This window comes from Phyllosticta citriasiana (genome assembly GCF_038021145.1).
Source record: "Phyllosticta citriasiana strain CBS 120426 chromosome Unknown IWZ02scaffold_12, whole genome shotgun sequence".
Lineage (NCBI taxonomy): Eukaryota > Fungi > Ascomycota > Dothideomycetes > Botryosphaeriales > Phyllostictaceae > Phyllosticta > Phyllosticta citriasiana.
In genome coordinates, this window is record NW_027117289.1 from 769642 (window position 1) to 786640 (window position 16999).

At 53.9% G+C, this 16999-nt stretch overlaps 7 protein-coding genes across 7 annotated transcripts; 5 read left to right on the forward strand and 2 right to left on the reverse strand.

Annotated features, from left to right (window-relative positions):
* Nucleotides 1-265: 265 nt before the first annotated feature.
* IWZ02DRAFT_493098 (uncharacterized protein) lies at nucleotides 266-1609 on the forward strand (the record flags this gene model as incomplete). Its single annotated transcript, XM_066769903.1, has 2 exons — nucleotides 266-693; nucleotides 763-1609. 2 exons carry the CDS (start codon nucleotides 266-268, stop codon nucleotides 1607-1609), a joined length of 1275 nt encoding a protein of 424 aa, XP_066620059.1.
* An 857-nt stretch (nucleotides 1610-2466) lies between these two features.
* Nucleotides 2467-3604, forward strand: IWZ02DRAFT_435672 (uncharacterized protein; the record flags this gene model as incomplete). Its single annotated transcript, XM_066766462.1, has 2 exons — nucleotides 2467-2864; nucleotides 2917-3604. 2 exons carry the CDS (start codon nucleotides 2467-2469, stop codon nucleotides 3602-3604), a joined length of 1086 nt encoding a protein of 361 aa, XP_066620060.1.
* Nucleotides 3605-4239: 635 nt separating this feature from the next.
* On the forward strand, nucleotides 4240-5931 carry IWZ02DRAFT_507187 (uncharacterized protein; the record flags this gene model as incomplete). The annotated part of the gene is made up of 2 exons (XM_066770417.1): nucleotides 4240-4640; nucleotides 4700-5931. 2 exons carry the CDS (start codon nucleotides 4240-4242, stop codon nucleotides 5886-5888), a joined length of 1590 nt encoding a protein of 529 aa, XP_066620061.1. The 3' UTR covers nucleotides 5889-5931.
* A 619-nt stretch (nucleotides 5932-6550) lies between these two features.
* On the forward strand, nucleotides 6551-8248 carry IWZ02DRAFT_435674 (uncharacterized protein; the record flags this gene model as incomplete). The annotated part of the gene is made up of 2 exons (XM_066766463.1): nucleotides 6551-6990; nucleotides 7048-8248. 2 exons carry the CDS (start codon nucleotides 6551-6553, stop codon nucleotides 8246-8248), a joined length of 1641 nt encoding a protein of 546 aa, XP_066620062.1.
* Nucleotides 8249-8855: 607 nt separating this feature from the next.
* Nucleotides 8856-10553, forward strand: IWZ02DRAFT_507191 (uncharacterized protein; the record flags this gene model as incomplete). Its single annotated transcript, XM_066770418.1, has 2 exons — nucleotides 8856-9274; nucleotides 9326-10553. 2 exons carry the CDS (start codon nucleotides 8856-8858, stop codon nucleotides 10551-10553), a joined length of 1647 nt encoding a protein of 548 aa, XP_066620063.1.
* Nucleotides 10554-11837: 1284 nt separating this feature from the next.
* IWZ02DRAFT_471310 (Six-hairpin glycosidase-like protein) lies at nucleotides 11838-15081 on the reverse strand (the record flags this gene model as incomplete). Its single annotated transcript, XM_066768860.1, has 4 exons — nucleotides 11838-12222; nucleotides 12272-14601; nucleotides 14651-14750; nucleotides 14801-15081. The coding sequence occupies 4 exons, from the start codon at nucleotides 15079-15081 to the stop codon at nucleotides 11838-11840; spliced, it is 3096 nt and encodes a 1031-aa protein (XP_066620064.1).
* A 698-nt stretch (nucleotides 15082-15779) lies between these two features.
* On the reverse strand, nucleotides 15780-16644 carry IWZ02DRAFT_60327 (uncharacterized protein). The gene is made up of 2 exons (XM_066770948.1): nucleotides 15964-16644; nucleotides 15780-15908 (listed from the first exon to the last, which is right to left on the reverse strand). The coding sequence occupies exons 1-2, from the start codon at nucleotides 16498-16500 to the stop codon at nucleotides 15801-15803; spliced, it is 645 nt and encodes a 214-aa protein (XP_066620065.1). The 5' UTR covers nucleotides 16501-16644; the 3' UTR covers nucleotides 15780-15800.
* Nucleotides 16645-16999: the final 355 nt, after the last annotated feature.

The window sequence follows — 16999 nt, forward strand, 5'->3', positions numbered from 1 at the left end:
TGTTCGGAGGCCCAGGAGTAGGTGGTGGTGGTAAACTGAAGCGAAAATACTAGATCACAGCTTAACGCTTTGGGTGTTGTGATTTGGGGTGGGTCTTTAATGCTCGTTGATTCTGAATCTCTCTTCCACCACCAACCTCCACACACACTCTGTCGGCTTTCCTTCCCCAGAACGCTCACCGACCACAGGCGACACTGCTCTTCGTCCTTTTTCTCTTCTACCACGAGTATACTCTCTACATACCTCTTCTCCACGGCCATTCAAAATGGATGATGCTCCTAGCCGCTCCTCTTCGGTCTACTCCCGCGAGCAAGATGACAGAATCAACGTGGTTCCCTCACTCTACGGACCCTCCATCTTTGACCAGCACACAGAGAGGCGTTTCGAAGCCAGCCTTACGTCGGCAAATCGTCTCCTCTGTGCCGGCGGTTTCCAAAAGCGCATCATCGAGGCGGTTTGGGTCCTCCACGTTGAGCTTCGCCCGGTCCTGAGAGTCGGTGGCCGCGAGAGCACGATCGCCAAGATTGACTACTGTTGTAATCTGCTGATCAAGACACTGGGAACTTGGGCGGGTCGGAATCGCGCACTCTCTGATGACATCTCGAAGGTCAACCTCGACACTCTTCGCCAGATCTCGCAGACTAGCAGCGAGGGCTGTAGCCACGCGATCCGGGAGTTGAAGAAGGCTATCCCGTAAGTGAATACCTCAGCTTTCTCAAGTCTTTGACTGCTTGGAGGTCAGGAAAGCTGACATTTTTACAGCACCTTTCCTTCAATCGCCGGGTGCGCGCAAAACGTCGCCACCATTTCGATGTTCCAGCTATACTTCGCCGAAGAGATCGACTTCAACTTCACCCCAGCCGGATCAACACCCGAAAAGATCAGCCACCTCTTTCCCGCCGAACGACACATGCGCACCCTTCTCCTGCGGCTCCGGGACTGCTTCAACGAAGCCAAAGCGACGGCCAAAGTCCTCCTTGACGACGGCACGGCAGTATGGCAAGAATTCGGCAATAACAACGCCATGGGACCACGAATGGCGTTAGACTCACCTCGCCTTCCAACCGTGCCCTCCCCTCGCCCAAGCCCGGACAAGGACCTCCGCATCGAGCACGGTGCCGAACGGAAGCGCGACAAGGCGATAAAGAAACTCGGTGCCTTGTTCAAGGGAAAGGGCAAGGAGAAGGAGGAGGAGGAGAAAACGAGCTCGATGAAAATATCGGCTCCCTTCAACGCCCAGCACCTCGCCGGACTCACCAAGCCGGGCACAAATCCCTCCCTTGACGCCTTGCCCGCTGCTCCAGTCCGGACTCTCCAAGAGCGGCAGAAGGAGATACAACAGCAATTTGCCAGGCCTCGACAAGACCCCAGCGCAGGTCGCAAAACCCAGACATCCCAAGAGGAGCACACCTCGCCCGACCGACACCAGACCCACGGTTTTGCTACAAGGGATGTCGCCACGGCCGAATCGAGTCTCGCCAGTGCGATGGCCGGAGCCTCGATCTACGACGAGGAAGACTTCGACTGCGAGCTCAACCCGGAGCGAAGGAAGTCTTGTTGGCGAAAGAAGACTCTGGCGGATCTGGACGGTGGTCGCAGGGGAGAGTGAGGCAAAGGGACATGGTATGGGGGACTTGGATCATTGGATGGCGTTAAGGACGTGGATATTACATTGGGCCTTTGGATGATTGGGCATTTTAAGCACGGCGCCAGGAGTCAAAACAACAGTTTTTAGTGTCAATTTCTTGGTGGTCTAGCTCAGCAACTTCGTTGATACAACCCAAAGCAGTGCGTGCTCATGCTTAACCTTTGCAATGGCAAATACTCTTTCCATTCTACGTTGCATGATCAAGATTTGGCGTGCCATTGCTTCAACTTTGTGTCGTTTTCGTCGTTCAAAACCCTTCCATAGGTGTGCGCTTCGCCGCCGGCATTGACGTGAACAAATCCATTGTACACCCCTTTTCACCCCTTCTGTTGTACATAGATAGTCTACGCGTGGAAAGACTCCAGAAAGCCTCTCAATTGCTGTATTTGATGCTAAGAACCCTTTAAAAATTGGACTACAGGAGGTGCTCGTTGTGCAAGAAGTCGGGGTGGTCTTCGAACCAGCCAGGGGGTCAGGGGCGGTGCTTGGTCATCGATGAATTGCCACGCGCACGACACGCAGTGTTAAAAACAGACGGTCAACGGGTGTTGGGGTGTCAGTTGAAGTCCTCGAAACGGCTTCACCAAGACGACACAGCCGAGTGGTGTCGAGTGAGGTGAAAGTGAAAGTGTCCACGTCGAAGCGCACAGACCATTGTGGTTGTGAAATGGTCGTCTGCGCTTTCGACCACAACTTTTACTCCCACATCCCGTGCTATAAACGATCCTCAGATTCGGGTCACAGAATACTACACAGCCTTGCTACATCTCTTTGCTCTGACCATTAATCTTACTCAACTCCAAACCTTCGTCACTACAATGGCTTCTATTGGATCGTCCTCTTCTGTTTCCTCCTGCACCAAGAACACGAGCCTCACCAGCCCTCCCGCTGAAGCCCAGATGTCAGCCCTCGACGTCGATGCCAACGACGCCATCAAGTTAATCTGGCAGGACGCCCATTGCCTCACCTGGGACGACTCTTTTGAAGAGCAGATCCTCCACGCCACGAACGTCTTGCACAACGAGCTGCGTCCATTTCTTCAGCTTGGTGCCACCGTCGAGGCTTGCGAGAAAATCGAGCAATGCAGCGAATACACCCTCGGCATTCTCGCTGCCTGGACCATCAGGAACCAACTCATCAGCCGGCGCATCCAGTCCATTGTTGTCGAAAGCCCGGGTTCTGAGGTTGAGAAATTGGCTTTCAGGTACCAGTTGCAGTAAGTGAATTCCCGAGCACTTGGACTGGATCAAGGTCTAATTCTTTTCCAGGTGTCTTCCCACCGCCGCTGGCTGCGAAGTCAACTTCGAAACCGCCCAAAAGATCGAAAAGTACTTCACCGACAAGATCGTCCCCCTCTTCACAGCCTCCGTCCTCAAAAACGATAGCTCCTTCGACCTCTCCGCCGCCCAACGCATCCGCGCCACCCTAGCAACCTTCCGCAAACGCTGCGCCGCCGTCTGCTCCTCCGCCAAAACAGCCCGCGACGACGCAGCCAGAGTGCGCCCGCTTTTGCCCGACTTCCTCGTCACCATGACTGCTGATAGAGACCAGAAGGCGGAAGAGGTGCGGGTCCATGAGGAATATGAGAGGCGTATCTCGACACGGGTAGGAAGACAGGTCAGGGATCTCGTCAAGAAGCCTATGATAGGCGTCATCAAGGTGAAGGCTGACAAGTGGGAGAAGGAGAAGCGGAGGCTGGGTTTCTTGAGGGAGTTGGTTTGTGCGCTTGAGGACGCTGGAACGGAGCCGGTTTTGGATGCGCTTCCTCCGACCTCTCTCCCCGAACTCATGCAGCAAAAGCAAAGAGTTCGTGCGCAGATCGACCTGAACCAGCACAAGGAGCAAGAAAGAGCTGCAGACTTCCGTGCTGATCCGGTCAGGAAAGATAGCGTCGTGGAGACTCCTGCGAAGAATGAGAGCTCGCGTGGCGAAGAGGCACCAGCGGTCGACACTTGAAATCTGCGTTGCACAGCTGAGGAGGAGAATGCAAACAATCAATCGGCAGGATTAAATATCGAGGTAACCATCAAATCCACTGATTTCAGCAATTTCATTACAAGCGCTGACACTGATGGGGAAAAGTGAAGTTGGTTGATTGATGGAGACGGCATGGTCTTCGACGATGAGAGTCAGTGATGATTTCCACACCCCAAAAAGCGGACTGGGTGGGACGGATTCTTTAGGCGTTTTGAATTGTTGTATAGGTAGAGTCAAACAAACAAGCTTCTCATCGACATGGCCGTCCGTTTGGGGCCCGGGGTCCTTGACATCGAGTCTCAAAGTCACCTCGACAACTTCTCAAAATCTGTGTTAAATCGACCGGTCGACCTTCTTTTGCTGACACTTGATTGGGTCATGGCATATGCCGATTTGGGTTGTTGTGAACTCATAGGCGCAGTTCGCTTGAGTTCACTTTGGTCCAAAAGTAGACCCGCTGGACCGGGTCCCCTTGACGGACATGTCGACTCTGCTCTGGACTTCGACACCAAATCCTGTCACCACAACGCATCCTCTCTAGCAACAATCAAGACTGCTCTTTGCACCCTCCCAGCTTTTTTCTCTTTTACTACTCCTCATTATTACGTGTGAACATGTCAGTCATGGAGTTTTCTCGCCCCTGCTCGTCCGTTTACTCCAGGGACGAGGACGGCAATCCTTTCAACTCTCCTGCGCAGCCTCAGATCGATACTCGCGGCAAATTCGCCAATGATATGATCCAATCTGCCATGTCGGCCGCCAACCGCCTGCTCTGGGCCGATGACTTCCAGACCGATATCATAGAGGCCATCAAAATTCTCGACCAGATGCAGGGCTTGCTGCAAGTCGCTCTGAACGGGGATATTGATCCGGAGCTTGAAGTCCTAGGCAAAAAGGTCACCGGCATTCTGACTGCCTGGACGCGCCGGAACCAGCGTATCAGCGTGGATGCGAGGTTGTGGAAGGTCGCCGACGTCTCTGATGCCTCCCAGCGTGACCCAAAGACTAGAATTGAGTAAGCAACAACTGTATTCCTTCTTGCGTTTTTCTCTTTGGAAACGTTCTCTGACTTAGAGCTTCTAGGCCCTTGCCAACCGTGATTGGATGCCAGGTCAACGTCGAGACAGCCCAGGGCTTACAGACTTTCTTCGTGAACTGTGTCACCTGTCTCCGTGACACTCGCTACTACACCTCCACAGACATTCGGGTCAACGAGTGTCTTGTTGCCATTAGAGATCGTCTGGTAGATGTGGTCTTCTCGGCAGAGCAGGCGAGCAAAGATACAGACACCGCACGCAAGACACTGTCGGAGACCTCCTTCACTGAGGCTTCTCGCAACAACGAGCAGTCAAAGAACAACATGAAGGGCAAGCATCAAAAGGTAAAGCTCACCTTCAAGGGCCTTTTCTCCGCACGCAGCGGCAAAAAACATGACGCCAGCACCGGAAACAGCGAGGCCCAGGGCATGGTCAAGCAATCCGTGCAGATCTCTGAGGGTTTGTCTGATGATTCAAACTGGACTATTCGTTTACTAAAACTATTGGTTGTAGACAACGCTCCCCCAATTCTGTCAGCCTTACCACGAGTATCCCTCGGGGAGCTGGAAGCGCAACAGCACGAGGGCAACCAGACTTTTGCGACAGTAAACCGTCAAAATGAGCAAGTGTGCTCTGGAGAGGTCCCTAACGTCACTTTTGGCAACCAGAACCACCCAGAGACCTTCGAGATTCCCAAAGTCGACTACGGCGATGAGCCGCAAGAGCTCGAGCCCGTCCACGAGTCTCGCAACGTCTACCAGACCTCCAATGACGCGAAGATAGCCCGGGAGACGCGTCAAGACTCCATGATGGCTGGTCCCTCTGGAAACCACCAAAGCATCGACCTGGGTAGGCCGGGCGTTCTCTCTCAGCTCGAGCGTGAACTCCGCTGGGAATTTGTCCGCAGAATCAAGGCCGAGCGTCCCAAGTCAGTCGAGCTCTCTCGATCTCGCTCTTGGTGGCGCGAGCGCGCTCTGGCGGCTTTGGAAGGCCAAGAGCAAGAGCACAAAGATGAGTGGGAGGACTGCGAGGAGGAGGACTGGACGGAGGAGGATCTTGCGGCAAAGAGGGTCCGAGATGCTGCGAAAGCCTTGGAGATTTTGGAGGGTGTATCCAGCAGCGAGGCTGGCAGCGAGAGATTGGTTGGTGGAGTTGAGGAGGATCAAGACAGCTTAAGGTTCAGCTTCCAGCCAGACGAGATGGAGTGGCTTGGACGGGACCTCTGAGATCTGAGCGGCAGACAGGTCTTGGAGAAGCAGCGAACAGGGCTTGGGTGAACTGTTTCCTGTTTCTTCTCTCATGGGTTGGTGTTGGATTTTGCCTCTGGTTAGCTTCAAACTGGCAGCATAGAGCCACCGGTAGATCTTCAAATTGTTCAATTGAATATAGAAGCTCAAAGCATGGCTTCCAAATCGTAGACCAGCTATTGAATTTGCCATATAGCAGACCTTTGGACTCTGAGTTTTCTCGTCATATTTGCGGAGAAGGAAGTGCCCAAAGAGGGTGCTCTGGGTTCTCCTTTTCAGGTGGGAGTCCCAAAGAGGGGCAGGTTCAGGGATGGCAGATTTAAAGTGCCTTGAAGGAGCTATAGAGATATTCGGTCGTCGATGAACCGCCAGGAAGGCCAGGCGGGCGTGGTGGTGGATTGTTTGTCGACATGTCGGCGCGCCTTCCTCCAATTTAACACCACCTGCACTTTTTGGCCGCCGCCGCCACTTAGCCACAACACAACGCCAAAATTCAGACGGCAACTCGACCCTGACCTCTACACACAACACCAACTCTTGGTCTTTCATGATCTTGTCTTCACTTCAACTCAGCCTCGCTTTGAGAACAAAGATCATCTCGCCTACCTCTTCTTTGCCCACTTCACGTATCCAACCTCAACATGGATGTTCCAAGGCCTCTCTTTTCCGAATCCTCTCAAAATGATGCTGTCAACTCCGTCGACTCTTCCACCACGCCTTCTCTTGCTGAAAGCGCTGCCAGCTCCCTTCTGCAGAGCAGAATGTCGCTGATGAGTCCACGCGCAGAGGAGAGGATCACTGCCATCGCTTGCATCGCGAATCGTCTGCTCTTTGCAGATGGATTCCAGCGTGAGATTCTCGAGGCAATTCGCCTCGTACACATGGATCTTAGGGCAACACTGGCGCAAGGAGTGACGCCTCAGACTGTCAAGGCTATTGAACACCAAAGCACCATTGTCGGGAGCATTTTGACTCAATGGACCCGCAAGCACCAGGCATTCAGCGAGGAGCTTGAGTCGCTAAACTTCAAAAATACTGCGAACACACCACAGGAAGCTCTTACTTTCAAGGCCAAGGTCTTGTAAGTGCTCAATTCTGTTTCTTTATTTTGGAGTTCTCAGTGCTGAAAGCAATCCAGGCGTATCCCTGAGATCAACGGGTGCGAGCTTAACTTTGCCGCCGCCCAACGCCTCCAAAAGTTCTTCGTCGAATGGGTGATATCTCCGTTCCTGGCAACAGGACCAACTACGCACGATCTGCCACACTTTGTGGCCGCGGCAAAACAAATTCAAACATGCTTCGACAAGGTCCGGGACCGCTTCGAAGACGCAGCTTTCTCCGCCGAGCAACTCAGCAGAGACACTGTCAAAGCATGGCAGAATGTGGCCAGGATGAGGGCAGAAGTCGAAGAGGGGAACAGCCTGCAACAAGGAAGGAATCAAGACAAGTCCAATCGATCGAAACATGGCTTCAAGTCATTCTTCAGCAAGCTCAAGGGCCACTCAAAGAAGGACAGCGAATACATCACAAATGGAAGCGGAGAGGATCTCCAGAAAGTACTACCAGCTTCACATCTCGATCTTGGACTTGAAGAGGCCGGCAAGCGTCCCCATCTCGCTGTGTTCCCACCAGCGCCTCTTTCCGTGCTCGAGAGTCAGCAGAAGGACCTCCAAAGGCACCACGAACACCTCCGCCGCCTATCACAGCTGTCACGACCAGAGACAATTCGCGTCAGCAACTCGAGCCAGATCAGGTCATCCAAATTGGACGAGCACAGGCGCGATATTCCTCCGATTCTCGAAAGCCCTCGCCGGCCGACGGCCAGTCAGCCAGAACATGCGGCAAAATTCATTCCTTACAGCACCAGCAAGGAAAACTGCCGTCATGATCATGAAGTGGAAAAAAACAGCCACGGAAGCGTTCCTCATCGCAAGCAAATCGTCGACGAACGCATCGACCCCACATTCACTGAGCTTCCCGAGCTCACTCAGCTTGAGACGGAGATACTCGAGGCTTCTGTTCCAGATCATGCAAGTCAACCTGAATCTGAAGAAGACCCGGAGGCTGCGAAATCTTGGTGGCGTGAGCGCGCTCTCCAGGACCTGGAGGCCGGTGTGACTGGAGACGCAGATTTCCAAGCACATGAAAAAGCTAGCGAGGATCTGACTGAGGTGGAGCGGACGAGGAGAAAAGGGAAGGCCATGGCAAAGGCTTTGGCAATGTTGGAGGGCGAATCGGGAGGTCACGCTGAAGAAAATGGGGGCGGTCCCATTACCTACGACTTCTCAAGGCTTAGTTTCAGACCAGACCAGACTGAGCGCTTTGGGAGAAAGTTGTGAGCGGATCTTGAGGCATGTCAGCTGAAAGCTCACGCTGAGGCTGGCAATAGAACTAGTAGTTTGTTTGGCATTTGCTTGGGGTTTCGTTGAGTTTCGAGTTAGACATCATAGGAGATTCCCACGATGAAGCTGGTTATGGGAGAATCACTTCCGAGTTTGGAACTGCATTTGGAATATGTCATACAAATTTCGAATTCATGAGCATCCAAAACGGTGCTAGTGATTACTTTTCCCACCGGAAACAAACAGTAATGAGACATCCTTCATGATCTATGCACTTTGACCTTCAAACACCACCGAAGTGTTAATCTTGAACGCTTCGAAATTTGCAAGGCATTCAAACGCCAGGCACTTCACTGCAGCCATCTTAGTCCACTTCGGTAGACAACTGAGGGAAGAATGGGGTGACGGCGCTGAAGTCCTGCCGCCGCGTTTAACTGTGATCTGGACCCGAACGCCTGTCCACCACCGCTGCAAGTTAACCACCCAAAAATCAAAACACCACCTCTAGTCCTTCACCGACAAATCTTCCTGTCACCCATCTCGTTGTGCTTCGAGTCATTCATCCCCTACACACTCCTATCACCTTTCGAATGCTACAGTCACGATGGACGCTCCTGAGTCGTCCTCGATCAATGCTCGCGACCAGCTGGGAAGCATGATCGACCTTCTCGTCCCGCCACGACAAGACGAGATGTCCACTACAGAACAAGAAGCCAGCCAGCAAATTCAAGCCGTTCTGCTGAACGCCAACCGCCTCATGTGGCCAGACGGCTTCCAGTTCGACCTCACCAAGGCCGCTCGCCTCATGCACTTCGACTTGCGCCCGAAATTGCAGCATCAAGCCACCGAGGAGACAGTCGAGAGGGTCGAATATCACAGCGCCATTCTCAAGGACATTCTGGCGAGCTGGCACTGTCGCAACCAGCTGCTAACCATCAAGCTCGGTCTCAGACTTGACGATGTGCCTGCGACCGCGCGAATTGGTCAAGATGAGAGGAAGGAGATTTTTGAGGCCAAAGCGAAGTAAGCGAAGCACTGCATCCTGAAGAATGTCAATGTCTAATGACAAAGCAGGACCTTGCCCACGACAGAGGGCTGCGAAGTCAACCTCCTCACTGCACGAGGATTCAGAACCTACTTCGAAGAATGGGTCATCTTCAAGATCGACTACAAGGTTCCTCTCTTGCCGGCACAAAGGCAGATCATCGTCTGTCTCACCTCAATCAAGGACCATCTGGACGACATTGCGACCTCTGCTGGACAACTCAGCATTGCTGCTGCCGCGCGCCGGGCATACCTTTCGCGACTCCAAGCGTCTGAAGCCTCGTACCCCGAACTCTCCACTGCTGGCAAGCGTCAGGACAATTTGTCCAAGAGCAGGAGTACGAAAGCCCTTTCGAAAGTTCAGAGGATGCTCAGCATGGCGAGCCTCACAACAACCGGCGAAGACCTGACCAAAAAAGGCACACGCAACAAACTCAGGAAAAAGCTCAAGCCAACGAGCAAGGCCAATTCAGAAGCTTGGCACCAGCCCTGCAGCCCTCCTCTCCTGCTTGAACAATGCAACCCCGAGAATCAACAAAGCCCTTGTCCAGCCCTCTCCGCGCTGCCGCCGGCTCCGCTCCTGGCGCTCGAGGAAAAGCAACTCGAGATCCGCAAAGCCTTTTTGCGAGAATCTGACGACGACGAGCGCATCGACAGTCTGGTGGGAATGGATAGTGTGACTCAAGAGCCTCGAGACGAGAAGCCCGACCAAGAAACCTCCTGCAACACCGGCGAACAGCACCTCGACCACCCTTCCCCGTCCAATCCCGAATCCACCAGCGCCTCCAACCGCCCGTGCGCTATCAGCGACGGCAGCGCCATCAAGCCCTCCTCCCCCTCTACCAACGAGCTGACCGGACTCAAGGACGCCGATGGATGCACCACAGCCCCTCTTCAAAACCCCTCGCACACCAACGACCTCGCGTCGGAGCAGGACTGGTGGCGCGACTCAGTATTCCAAGACCTTGAAGCCCAGATCGATCAGGCCCAAGCGCAAATTACCGAGTCAGCCAAGGGCGACGAAGGAGGCGAGGATGACAAGGATGAGGATGAGGAGAAGAAGGAGAAGAAGGAAGACAAGGAAGACAAGGAAGAAGAGGAAGAAGAGGAAAAGGAGTGGTGGGCAGAAGAACAGCTCACGGCCCGCAAGGCGGAGGCGCGGGCGCTGGCGCTGTCGGTTCTGGAGGGGACGGGGCCGTATGATGCGGGGAGCGATTTTGGCGAGGAGGGGGGTGCGAGGATTAGTTTCGGGGCGTGAGTAGCTGGGCTAAGATGTTGGATAAATAGAAATGGGTCAAGGTGCAAGAGGGGTGGGCTTCTTGTTGGATACCTAGGTATGCGTGCGTGCGGGGTTTTGGTCGCATGGGGTTCGACAGAGGGAGTTTAGATTTCTGGGCTAATAGATGGGTAGATGGGAAGAGATGAGAGACGGAATGGCGTTGGAAATGAGTCTATAGCTCACCTTTACTTTTTCCCCCTTACCCCTGAATCCGTCATGGAAGCCTTGCCCTCCCATGCCCCTTGCGGCACTTACTTCACCACCTTCACAGAGCCTCAAACTCAAAACGTTTTGAGACTCTCTTGATCGTCAGCGACGAGTACAATCATTACACAAACCACTTGACTCAGCAAAAAGAAGAAAAAAAAAAAAAAAAAGAACCTTGTTTCGCATGGAGGTGGATATGGAAGTGCACCCAGAGCAAGCGACGGCGACGACGACAAAAACACCATCAAGACTACCGCAGTAGTAAATCAGCCAATGACACTCAGCGCACCATATCACAACACAACAAACAACCTCCAACCTCGAACATCCACCATCCAACAACTCCAAACCAGAAGTGGTGCAAAAGAAGCTGCCACCCTTGCCACACTACCCAACAACACCTGCACGTGAGAAAGAGAGCCTAGTCATCTTGCTGTCTGTGCGGCTGCGGCGGCCGACCTGATCTGAGTCAGTCTTCTTTTTCGGGTTGAAGGGGAGGCGTGGACGGGAGGCGTCGCGGTAGTAGTCCGTTGGTTGCTAGCGAGGCTGATGCCGATGTCGATGTCAATGCCGATGCCGAACGCGGTAGCCTGGTGTCTTGATGATGGGGTGGTGGCGAGGGGAAGGAGTTGGTTGGTAGTTGGGAGGCTGGCGTAGGGAGAGGAAGCGAGCGAGAGAGCGGGGCTATGGGGTTGGGCGAAGGAAGAGAGAGAGAAAGGGGGAGGCTCTGTGTGTTGGGAAGAGGAGCAAAGCGTGTCGAGGAAGTGACACACGCTCGACGAGATGCAGCATCGGAGAAGACCCACTGTACGGCGCAAGAGATGTGGAGATCAAAAAGCGAGGGCAAGAAAGAAAAAGTCTTCGTAGAATCGTAGCCAGGTAGGTAAGTCGAAAAGGTGCTGATCTAGGAAAAGGCCAACATGCCAAGTAATTCCACCATGTCCCTCCAGTCTATCAGACTCTACTCAGTCTACAAGGCATCTAGGAGTCTAGGGAAGGATGCGAAACCCAGGTCAACAGTCCTCTAGGAAAGTCTCCAGCAAATCGTCCTGCCTCTCAGGCACCGTCGAGCTGCGCCTCGAGCTCGTCATTCATGTCCTCTCCCGCCGACTCGTGGCTCCTCATCCTCTGCAGCTTGCCGCTAATATAGCCGGCAACCTGCTCGTCAATCTGTCTCTTCTTCTCAATCGCCTCTTCGTCAAAGTAGCCGACCGAGTTGACGCGTTTGATGGGCTTGACGGGCGATTCGAGCTCGTCGTCGGCGATGGCGTTGCCATTGCGGAAGTCGCCTTCCAGGTCTTCCAGCTTGCCAATCGAGCGGCTGGTTGACGAACGGCGGAAAGCTGGCTTTGACGGCTTGTACTTGTGGAAGATGTCGTCAAAGTAGTGCGCTGCAGCAGTGGATGGAGTGCGCGGCGTCTGCGGGAGGCGACACCGAATACTAAACAATGTCAGCGTTTTTCTCATTCAATGGACCGAAAAAGACTTACCCAGTATCGTGGATCATCTTGGCAATCAGACCAGTCCATCCACATTGGTGACTTGCTCCCAACCCCCTGCCAGTATCGCCATCAAAGAACTCGTGGAACCACATGTAGTCCTTCCAGTGCGGGTCGTAGTCGAGCATCTCATTTCCAGCATTGATTGCACGTCTGCCGTCTTCTCCGCGGGCAAAGAGGTGCTGAAGTCTGTGCTGAACCTCCTCTGCTACGTGGCCAAGATGCATGTAGTCGCCTGAGCCGGTGGGACATTCGACTTGCAAGCTGTTGCCGTAGAACATGTAGAATCGGAGGAGGGACTCGACGAGCAAAAAGTTGACGGCGAGCCAAATGGGACCACGCCAGTTGCTGTTGCCACCAAAGAGACCGCTATCGGAGTCACCGGGGACGTAGCTGACTTGGAATCGCTGACCGTTGACGTCCATGGAATAAGGATGATCTTTGTGATGCTTGGACAGCGACCGGATGCCGTGGTCCGCCAAAAACTCGTCCTCGTCGAGCATGCGTTTCAAAATCTTCTTCAAGCGATCTTCGCTGACCAAAGAAAGCAGCAATCTCTCGCCCTTTCCGCGACGGCGCATGCTGGCAATGTTGCGCTCCGCCATGTCGTGTCGATTTTCAATGAACCACTCCATGCGGCGCTTGAAGTTGGGAAACGAGTTGATGACTTCGGGTTCCAGTGTCAAGGTAGCATAAAGGGGGATGAGGCCAACGAGAGAGCGAACGGGCATCTGATGGCTCCAGGGACCACCCCAGGAAATGGCGTCGTAGTAGAAGCCGTCTTCATCGTTCCAAAGAGACTTTTCTTCGCCGCCGGCTCGGTACTGCATGGCATCGCTGATGAGGATAAAGTGTTCGAAAAACTTGGACGCAATGTCTTCGTAGATGCGGCGCTTCTTGGCCAATTCCAACGCGATGTTGAGCATGCTCAAGCAGTAAAAGGCCATCCAACCCGTGCTGTCGGCCTGTTCCAGAACACCACCGGTTGGCAGCGGATCGGACCTGTTGAACAGACCAATGTTGTCGAGACCCAAGAAGCCGCCTTCGAAAACATTTTTGCCGTCAAAGTCTTTCCGGTTGACCCACCAGGTGAAGTTGAGCAGCAGCTTTTGAAAGACGCGTTCGAGGAAATCCCAGTCCTCATGGCCGTACATTTTGCGCTCAATCTTGAAAACTCTGAAAGTCGACCAAGCGTGCACGGGAGGATTGACATCACCAAAGTTCCATTCGTAAGCTGGCAGCTGGCCATTGGGGTGCATGTACCATTCGCGGGTGAAAAGATCGAGCTGCTTCTTGGCAAAGTCGGGGTCGATCATGGCCAGCGGAATGCAGTGAAAGGCGCTGTCCCATGCGGCGAAGAAGGGATACTCCCACGAGTCTGGCATTGACAGAATGTCGTCCAGATGCATGTGCTTCCAGTTCTTGTTGCGCACATTTTTTCTTCCTGGGGGAGGCGGCGGCATGTTAGGATCGCCATTGGCCCACTGGTCCCAGACAAAGTGGTAGTACTGCTTGCACCAAAGCATGCCAGAAAACGCTTGACGCTGAATGTTACGCAGGTCATCGGCCATTGGGATGGGATTGATGCGGTAGTAAAACTCGTCGGCTTCCAGGATGCGTTGCTCCATGATTTCGTCAAACAGCTCTTCGTCGAGGTATCCGTCGTATCTCTTCGAAAGCCTGAAACGCACAACGGCACACTCGCCGGGAGCGACACCTTCGCCCTCGTCAAAGGCAAACCAGGCAGCCGATTTGGTGCCAACGTTGTCTGGGTTCACGGCGCTCTTTTGCTCTTCGCAAATGTGGCGGTGAAAGGCATCCTTGACGTATGGTTGAGGATTCTGTCCTCCCCAGAGCTTCTGGAAGTTGGTGTCGTTTTCGGTAAAGAGCAACTTGGGCTGCACATCCTCCCCACTGGGGCCAGTGCCAGGAGATGGTGACAATTGAAAGTATCTCTCTCCGAGCTTGTGGTGATTTGAGACGGCAGCAGTTCCGCTCAGCTTCCGAATCGAAGGCTTCTTGTCTGGCGACTCGTGACCCCACGTCCAAGTGTTTCGAAACCAAACGTGCGGAACAATGTGCAGCGGGGCCGGGTCGGGTCCACGATTGTATGCAGTGACTCGAAATAGCAGCTCTTCTTCGTCGTCCGCTTCCTTGGCCGTCTCGATGAAAATGTCCCAGTACCTGTCGTCATCAAAGACGCCAGTGTCGACCATGTTGTATTCCCTGTCCTGTCTGCCCCTCCTTGCATTCTCCTTTATGAGGTCCTCGTAGGGGAAGCGGCGCTGGGGGTATTTGTAGAGGAATTTCATGTACGAATGCTGGGACCATTAGCTGGGAAATTGACAACAGCTGCATGAAGAAACTTGCCGTGGGGGTGTTGTCAAGGTGAAAGTGGGCTTCCTTGATGGACTCGCCATGATTGCCTTGGGGATTTGAAAGACCAAAGAGGCGTTCCTTGAGAAAGTCACTGCAGAGCGTCAGGCACTCTTCGGGTCGAAGGGAAAGAGTGAGACCCACTCCTTCTCGTTCCAAAAGGCAAAGGCAACGTTTTGGAGGCCGTGGGTGTCGGACACGCCAGCAATGCCGTCTTCGCCCCAACGATAGGCACGGGAACGGGACATGTCGTGAGAGAAATGGCTCCAGGCGTCTCCATCGTGCGAGTAGTCCTCACGGACCGTGGCCCACTGCCTTTCGGCGACGTAAGGACCCCATTTCTTCCAGTATCGTTCGCGCTTCCTGTCCTCCAACAGGCGCTTCTCCTCTTCGCAGAGATATTCTTGGTTGTCGACCAAGACCATGATGGGAAGACCAAAAGGTGGGACCGATCAAGAGATGGACGTGGGTGGCGCGGGGCTTGAAAGGGACGGTCAAAGGTAGAGCAAGAATACGCTGTATACTTATAATGCAAATGCAGGCAATGAGCAAGTCGAGATGCAAGGACGAAGATGGACGTGAATGATGGCTGGTGTCGGTAGATGTCGAGGGAGGAAGGGAGGAGGAGGAGGAGGAGGAGAAGAAGAAGAGAAGAGGCCGGAAACGGGGCAGAGAAAGGTTTTGAGCTGGACGGGAGTCGAAAGAGGCGTGCGTACATGCAGGAACGACGGCGCTAGCTTGACGATAGCTTCCTTCCTTATCGGCGGTGAGGAGCCACCTAGTGCAGTGCACCACCCGCCCGCCAGAAGCCTCGGGGTCCCGTCGGGGTCCCGTCGCCCTCTCGATCGTTTTGGTAACTTCGTCGTCTGTCGCAGCAGCCATCAGTTAATTGATTTGACTTTGGCGACAAAGAAACCGCCGTCATCAAGGAGCCGGATCGATGATGCCCCAAGGAGCAAGTGCCAGCAGCTGGCCTCGTCCGCCAGACTCCACCCCCGGACAATCATCTCAACACATGCACATCCAACGTCATCTGTCGTGAACCGCGAACCCCACAGCATCCTGATAACAGCCCGTCTTGCATTCAAATCACGCGCTTATAATAACCTGCTTTGCTATCTGCCGCCATTGCTTTCCATTGCTTTCAAATGTCCTGCTCCTCTTTCGCGTGCCCTTGGCCATGAGCGACGCGCGGCGCGTTCTCGTCCAACAGCACACGCGGGTCCTTGAACTCCACCCACCCCAGCATTGGCTGTCGCGAAATATCAGCTCTCGATGCCTCCGATCTGCACGACAAGGCCGCTTACCTCGCTGATGGTGTATCCAAGAAGCTTTTGGATCCGGACTGGCAGCTGTTTTGCCCGCTCCACAGGAACCGCAATGTACTGGTTCTCCTCCTGCCTGAGATAGCCCCTCGTCATGAAGCAGCTAAAGAGTAGCCGTTCTTCGTCCCTGGTCGTGTTTGCGCTGCCTCCATGGTAGCAACTGCTCAACATCATAAACCCATCGCCCACGTCCAGCTCGGCATGCGCTGCGAATTCTTCCTCGGGTGGGTGCTCTGTCGCTTCGAGATGCGATCCTGGGATGAATCTCGTAGCACCATTGGCCTTGGTGCTCTTTGTACCAGCGACGAAAAAGCCGACCCCGTGATCGCGCGAGTTGGTTTGCTCGGGATACACTTCGATGCGTTGGCGGTCCGGGTAGTGGATGTCGTCATCTCGATGCAATGGCTGGTTGTAGCTGTTCCCCGGCCGCACAGAGAATGCAATCGTGTTGTTTACCTGCGGCAAGCTGACATTGAGCTCGCTCGAGTTGCCATACCTTGGACGTAGTAAGTACAACATTGCTTTTGATCAATCTAAGTAAGAAGCTTCACCATTTGTAGGCCTTGGTCGTTAAGAATCGACGACACACGGCTTGGTAGAGCTCGTTGCCAATCAGATCTGTCGCCGCTGCATCCGACTTGCCAACCAGCCCAAAGGCACGCCTTGTCGACGGTGGAAAAAAGGTGCCGGCCTCCCAAGGGACATCGGCTTCCAGATACGGCCTCAGGTCGCGTTCCATCCGCGCTATTGACTCCAGCGACAGAATTTTGCGCACAATGGCACCTCCCGCGACCTTCATACCGGCCACTATTTCATCAGGAGAAGCCGTAGCGGGATACTCGGGAACTTTGATGTGCTTGCGTGCCGGCCATTTGTTGGGCTGATGAGCCTCTTGGATTCGGTCATAAGAGATGTAGACGTCGTTGTAGCGGACATCAGGAGGATGGAAATCGGCATTGATGGGCGGAGCAGGAGGAAGCTGAACTTCTGCAACCATGGTGGGCGAATTCTTTGTTCT

What these genes read in the sequence shown, in the direction of transcription:
- IWZ02DRAFT_60327 (XM_066770948.1), bottom strand. Translation starts at nt 16,500, where the DNA reads ATGTTGTACTTACTACGTCCAAGGTATGGCAACTCGAGCGAGCTCAAT. An exon ending in TTGGATACACCATCAGCGAG is followed by an intron (nt 15,909 to 15,963) that starts GTAAGCGGCCTT and finishes ATTTCGCGACAG; the next exon opens with CCAATGCTGGGGTGGGTGGA.